Source organism: Sinocyclocheilus rhinocerous, unplaced genomic scaffold, assembly GCF_001515625.1.
Source record: "Sinocyclocheilus rhinocerous isolate Xijiao unplaced genomic scaffold, SAMN03320098_v1.1 scaffold942, whole genome shotgun sequence".
NCBI classification, from domain to species: Eukaryota; Metazoa; Chordata; class Actinopteri; order Cypriniformes; family Cyprinidae; genus Sinocyclocheilus; species Sinocyclocheilus rhinocerous.
The window spans coordinates 2,812,747-2,820,377 of record NW_015627890.1 but is presented as its reverse complement, the minus strand read 5'-3'; the positions used below and the strand labels follow the sequence as shown (position 1 = coordinate 2,820,377).

At 36.0% G+C, this 7,631-nt stretch overlaps 1 protein-coding gene and 1 pseudogene across 1 annotated transcript in view; one reads left to right on the top strand and one right to left on the bottom strand.

Moving 5' to 3' along the window:
* The first annotated feature begins 2,663 nt into the window (after positions 1-2,663).
* LOC107735511 (inositol oxygenase-like) lies at positions 2,664-5,852 on the top strand (annotated as a pseudogene).
* A 254-nt stretch (positions 5,853-6,106) lies between these two features.
* LOC107735523 (lipase maturation factor 2-like) overlaps positions 6,107-7,631 on the bottom strand; it is a 9,942-nt gene continuing 8,417 nt past the window's right edge. The window contains exon 13 of the mRNA XM_016547179.1: positions 6,107-7,402. Coding sequence (XP_016402665.1) covers positions 7,004-7,402 — 399 coding nt within the window. The 3' untranslated portion in view covers positions 6,107-7,003. The remainder of the gene's footprint in view (positions 7,403-7,631) is intronic.

The following is a 7,631-nucleotide window of genomic DNA, read 5'->3' as shown; positions in this document are numbered from 1 at the left end:
AACAAATTTAAACACAATCCTCTGGCCAAACAAACACACACACACACACCTTCAGTTTGTCATAGTGTGTCAGTGGTGGAGTGTCTGCTATCCTCATGTTCACATATAGGTCAAATGTTTCTATTAAACATAAAGCACTTTAAAAGTGACATGATCGATTTCCTTCTTTAATGTCATTGACTTGAATGGAAGAGATGTTATTTAATTCTAAGTTAACAAAAGCTTGTGTAAATATTTTGCAAGTGTATAATGACTGTTTGTAGTTATGTGTCAGTGCTGTGTATTTTAATATGATTTAGCTGTTTCAATAAACAAAACAAATGCAAACGGTTATTGTGTGACATGAGTGATATTATCAATAACCCACCATGACCCAAAAACAATGACACTGATGCTGGAGTAGTCAGACACTGGAGTAAAGAAAAAAATCTTAAAGGGGTCATATGATGCTGCTAAAAATAACATTATTTTGTGTATATGGTGTAATGAAATGTGTTTATGCGGTTTAAAGTTAAAAAAACACATTATTTTCCACATACTGTGGGCAAGAGTGAGCTGAGGCGGCGGGGTCGAGAACGGCGGTCCTGGCGAAGGAGCGGTGAAAACGGTGAAAGCATATCCGGTGATCCACAGCACTAAGTTGATGTATTTCCTCAGCGACCAGCACAGATCAGCTCTAGGCATGGCGAAGCGGATATCGTCCTCTTTTGGAAGACCAAACAAAGTGGTTTCGCTTTCACAACGAAGCACACAGCGTCTTCACGACATGGCTGCAGCGTCAACAATACTACAGCGAGAATAAAAGTTATGCTTTCTTTCTTTGCGTGAACATTTGGGCGGCTTTATGCAAATCTTCCCACATAGTGAGGTAGGTATGTGGGGGCGTGTTCGAACGAGCCGTTTTAGGTAGGTGTGGCTAACTCTTAACTTTTATAAAGAATATCTCTTTGGATTTGAGACTTTAGTCTTTGCAACTTTACAGATCTTCTTTATGCACCAAGAGCTTGTAACACTCTAAAGAGAAAGGAAAAAATGAAATCGCATCATATGACCCCTTTAACTGTGGAGAAAAACAAACAAACAACTATGTAACATATGGGCTTTAGGGCTTACTGCTTTTTATGGAAACAGCAGCAACAAGAATAAGATAAAATACACCAATTTTTAATAAACAGTTACACTACGGTTCGAATGGTTGGGGTCGGTAAGTTTTTATAATGTCTGTACAGGAAGTATCTTGCTCACCGAGGCTGCATTTATTTGTTCAAAAATACAGTAAAAACAGAAATATTATTACCGTTTAAAATTATTGTTTTCTATTGTAATATATATTTTAAAAAGTAATTTATTCCTATGATGCAAAGTCTTCAGTGTCACATGATCCTTTGGAAATCATTCTAATATGCTGATTTGCTGATTAAGAAATATTATCATCAATGTTGAAAACAGTTGTGCTGCTTAATATTTTTGAGGAAACCATAATACTTTTTCCAGGAATTTTTGATGAATAGAAAGTAACAAAAAAAGCTTTTATTTGAGCTAGAAACCTTTTATAACATTATAAATGTCTTTACTGGCATTTTTGATCAAATTAATACATCCTTGCTGAATAAAAGTATTGATTAGTAAGTAATGGTTATTTTTGCCTATTGGTACTGTATAATGAGTTTTCAAACATAGCCTACTATTAATTTGACATATAGTGCTTTTTACTTACTGAACGTAGGGAAAGGCATTATTTAGTCAGATGTCTCTCTCTTACCTAAATAGAAACCCTTTTTTACAACATTAAGAAATAAATACTTCCAGGTCGTACATAAATTATATATCTGTGTCATCTTCATTTCTCCCTCTTTCACCCCCGATCAAGATCTGTTCAAAATCACGACATTTAAAAAAACAAACAAACTGCTGGCTCTCAGGTGTCTTTGCCACTGTTTGAGGGTTGTATGGAGAAAGACCGTGTGTGTGTGTGTGTGTGTGTGTGTGTAACACACTTGCGCTCTTCTCTTTCCTTATGTGTATGTGCACACATCCTCATACCTCAACGCTCCAAACTTAATCCAGGAAAGGTGAACATTCCTGCATCATAACTTGGACTGAAAGAGGAATGTGTAAAAAGTGAGCATGTCTCCAAAAACCTTGTTCAGCTGCAGGTTTAATGACTAAATTTTTTATTGATTGATTTATTTTTTTATTACAGAAATTATGTTTTGATTTATGTTTTTGATTATTGAGCTGCAGGTTTAGGTTCACTTAAGTGACTGCATTTTTTTTCATTCAGAAGTTTTTTTTTTTTTTTTTACAGAAAATAATTTATTTATATAAAATGTATTGTGTTCAGTGGAGAAAAAAAAAGTTGTTTTTTACCCAGACATTTAAAAATAACATATTTTAGAGCTGTAATCGCAATACCGTGATACCGTGTTATTTTTATCTAAGGTTATCATACCGTCAGAATCTCATACCGGCCCATGCCTACATACAATGTGTCCTTTCTGAAACTGACTGTATTTGGGCCAAGATACCCCAGTATTGAGCACTCAAACACACACATTTACGCACACTGTCAGACCCCTGGAAGCTTCAGAGATAAAGTGAAGTGGAGATAGTTAAAGTGAAAGTGAAAGTTAAAGTGTTTTTCCCACTACAGTTCAGAGACCCCATATGTGCAGCATTGATAAATAGAGCAGTCAGAGACACCACACACACAACACCCTCCTTCATCCTGAACAACACGATCTCAGCTCAACCATGAGTGTGGTGAACCTGGTATGTACCTGACATTCAGACAATTATTCATATACATGCATCATAATTTCCTCAGTGGTGTGTAAAGCAGAATTGTAGGCATTACACATGAATAATCATTTTTGATCATTTTGCAATGCTGAAAACTCAATCAGACTGTGTCACTGTTTGAGTTGGTAGACTAAGTTTTATTAGTTGTATCTCTTACACACAAACTTTAACTAATAGGGTCCAGATCCCTCTCTGGCATATCGCACCGAATGTCACGAGAAAGACGAATCAGAATTCAGGAACTTTGAGGTAAAACTTGGAATTATGCATATTCTTAATTCATATATTCTTGTATCATTCCTTTTGATATGACCCTCTTATTTCCATTTTGATGTGTGTACATGTCTAACACAGAGTGGAGCTCTCTTTGACCGTGTGTTTAATACATACAAGCTGATGCACACATACCAAACGCTGGACTTTGTCAAACAGAAGGTTGGTCTATCAATGCCATAAATCAAACTGTACATAAAAAAAATTTATATATATATATATATATATATACATACAGAGATTATATTGTATATTATTTAATTTATATATAATTTGTACATCATGTAATTTTTAAAGTTATATTCTGTATCAAAACCAGACAAAAAAAAAAAAGATTTATGTATATAATAAAAATATATGTATATAACAAATATATGAATATAAAGAGAGCAGGTAAAAATAAATAAATAAAATAAAAACAAGCACTGTGTGTGCATCTTCATTCAAGTAATAGGGCTGTGCTAACAACTAATAAAAAATGCTAAAATTCTGAATCTCTATTATTACTAAAGGAAATGCATAAATTCTGTATCAGTTACACAGAACAGTATCATATATTGCAAGCTTTTCTTGCCTAGTAACGTTTATTCTACTGTAGTTCAACTGGATGTGTTTCTCTATTGGAGTTCAACTTGGGACGCTCTGTGATGAGCCAGATAAACGACAGCCTTTACAAACACAAACTCTGAACATGACCTCTCACCTCTGACCTTCAGCACTTGGAATGGGCGAACTGCAATCACTTCAGCATGACCATGATGGAGAGCATTGATTCCCTGGACGAGCTTGTTGATGAATCCGACCCTGACGTTGACTTCCCAAACTCTTTCCATGCATTCCAGACCGCTGAGGGAATCCGCAAAGAGCATCCTGAAAAAGGTGAGAGGTCAGCGAGGAACAAAGGTCACAGACATCGCCTTAGTCTACTTAGATAAGACTTTGTGTTACAATAAGCTTAAGTTGTTTTTGTGAAGTTTCTGATCAATATGTCCAGACCTGCAGGGCTTCTTTCAGGACTAAAATCCATTTCCAAATGTGAAAGCTCATTGTGCATATTTACATTTGGTCAAATGTTAAAATCCAACTGAATTTTCTCTCATTTTTTCCCGTCTCCAGATTGGTTCCAGCTAGTCGGTCTGATCCATGACATTGGAAAAATCATGGCCCTGCATGGGGAGCCGCAGGTGAGAGACAAATGCATCCAATCCCAGTCTTAAAAACCTAAGACAACTGTCACAAGGGATAAATAATATACAGAATGCCACTGTGTGTGTTTAAGTGGGCTGTAGTTGGAGATACATTCCCAGTGGGATGCAAGTTTCAGAATTCAATAGTGTTAGAGACTCAACATTTGAAGACAATCCGGATGGGAAGAACCCTACACTTAAGTACAGAACCACACCTTTCAATCTTCTAAATATCGAAAAATGTGTTATTTTAGTATTATTTAAAAACTGTTACAGTGAGTGTATATTATTATTTCATATTTTGATAGTTTTAATTTAACTTTTAGTCATTTTTATATTAAATGTATTTTATTCTTTATTCTTTAAATATTTAGCTTTATGTTTATGTCAGTTTTGTTTTGGTAATTTTAATACTCCAGTTTAAACGTTTTATTTCAGTTAGTTGCAAAGGCAAAACATTTTTTAACGTTGAAGATTTATATTTTATTTTAGCTTTATTTCAATTATCAAAAGTAAAAATACATTGTATAGCATTCTACCTGATGTGGCGGTGTTGGCATGTTTCTCTCATTGCAGCACAGAGTTTGGGATCTATGAACCACAATGTGGGCTCGATAATGTCCTGATGTCTTGGGGTACTGATTTCTGAAGGATCATGTGACACTGAAGACTGGAGTAATGATGCTGAAAATTCAGCTATGCATCACAGAAATAAATTACATTTTAAAATATATTACAATAGAAAACAGTTATTTTCATTTGTAATAACGTTTCACAATAATACTATCCTTACTGTAATTTTGTTCAAATAAATGCAGCCTTGGTAAAAATAAGAGACTTCTTTTCAAAACATTTCTTACTGACATCAAACTTTTCAGCGATAGTGAATTTGCTGCTGTGACAAATGAACATTCTTCTTGCTCCATTCTAGAGTATCTATACCGGGTGATGAAGTTCAACAAATGCACCATCCCTGAGGAGGTAATGTCACAGAGCTCACCTGAAAAGCAAGCAACTAAAACACACAAAAACAATGTGATTTCATTTATGCTTAACACTCCCAAATTCCATCAGGGTCTTTACATGATCCGCTTCCACTCCTTCTACCCCTGGCATTCAAACGGAGACTACATGCACTTATGCAACGAGAAAGACCTACAGATGCTGCCCTGGGTCAAAGAGTTTAAGTATGTCACGAGTTTCTCAATGAGATCTGGTTTGTGTGTACGACCCACATATTGAAGGTCTGACCTCTGACTGAGAGTTTCTGCAGGCTGATCAATAACGTACGTCTGTTTGTCTTTCCTCTGGCAGCAAGTTTGACTTGTACACCAAGAGCACTGAACTACCGGACGTAGAGCGTCTGAGGCCGTATTATCAGTCTCTCATTGAGAAGTACTGCCCCGGGATACTGCACTGGTGAACGTGTTCTAGAATTCTACGAATCCGTCCTATTTCAGTGAGACACACAAACATGAATGACACTTTAAATAATGTATAGTTTTTGCTCTGTGGTCAATAAAAATGGGTGAAATAACTATAGCCAATTAGAAACCACCCATGAAACTTTGGCACTTTGGAATTTTCTTCAGATAAAACAAAATAAAATAAACAATAAATTAAATTAAAATAATAAAATAAAATGATGAACAAGGTGTCAATAAAACAAGTTTAATTTAAACTGTGGGAGTCTTTCCTACAATGTAAAATAAAAAGAAATATTAATTATTAATATCCAAGACTTTATCTTATATAGTCATTGTCATTACATTAGACTAAATCTTATGTATTCGTATGTAATTTAAGATAAAATGAATTTTACTTTAAATTATTATTTCTTTGGAAATAATGGTGCTTGTGTCACTGTATATTTTTCTACGTTTATTAAAAATGTTACAAAACATTAAAGCCGAGTGTTGTTTTTTGCACACCTTCACTCATATTAACACAATAAACATGCAATACTACACCACAGTGGTCAAATATGTTATTACAATACAATACAATACACAAATATCACAGACCATAACCAGTTACAGTCCGATAAACAATTTCATGTCATATAACACCACCTATACAAGATGACAGTCGAAGTGAAAGTCATATTTTCTGATATCTAGATTTCTGTGATGCTCTTGGTGTACCGTAAGGCACAGCACATACTGGGCTTCATTCATAAAACACAAGCTGAACAAAAGAATGTCTGTCTAAATTGTTCATAAAAGTGCTGTTTTTGGCATTCTGTTGCATTCAAAGTGTAATTTATGTAAGGATGATTTTAAAAACATAAATTTCCCTCTTCTGTTTAATGAGGTCCAGTATGTGCATTTAAATGTACAGTTTCTTACAGTTATTTTTAGGTCTCATGGTGGAAGACATCCTGCTTTTTTTATATGATATGTAGGGTGCAAGCAGTTGTGCATACTGGGAAAAACAATAACCTACCTTATTTTGCATTTACCTGTCAGAGCAATCCATACGACAAAAGTTTTGCAGTGTGGCCCTTCAATCTGTTTTAGTTGAATTAAACTGGCGGGTACATCCAGGACACTACTGGGAAACATGAATGCGTCACTACACTGCCTACATCTCTCAAAACTGCCTGTGAAAACAGAGAAGAGTCAATGTTTTGACACAACGAGGGTGTAAGTGCTGATGTTTTGGGGTAGATGTCATTACCCTGAGCTGGTATTAGAGTCCAGAGTTTCATTTAAAGCCACAGACGATTATTTGAAAAAACCTCACTTCCTTTTCTTGAGGCGGTCCACGTCCGTTTCCTCTGTGTTCACTTCCTCTTCAATTTCTCCTTCCTGTTCTTCCTCACTTGTTGCATCTTCTTCCTGCTCTTTTCCATCTTCCTCTGCATCATCCTTCTCCTCCTCCTGTTTGTTCGCATCCTCTTGCGCCACATTGGAGCGCGTCCATCCTGTGGCCTGTTTATCTGCGTGTTTGTTCTGGAGCGATTCGTGCTGGTGATGACGTGCACGTGATCGCAGAGAGTTGAGGAGACACACGGTCGCTGCCGAGCTGAAGAGAGTCCAGAGCAGAAGAGGAGTCGGCATCTCACGGGCATGCTCACCAACATGACGCAATAACTGCGGCAGCCAAGCATTCGAGCTGCGCCTCGGAGGAGCTTTCTCCTGATGGACAAAAAGAAAGAGATCTAAATGACATTTAAAACCAAATCAAGAGCATTAAATCTTCATTAATCAAGACATGACTTTGTGAGTGAGGAGGAGTGAGCAGAGCCATATCTAGAGACCAAAACATAATAAATATTTGAGGGTCAACTCTTTTGACTTCAGCCAATAGGCCAAAAACATTATAGCAATGGATAGTAATAACATTTAAAAAAAACCTTTGTTCTTC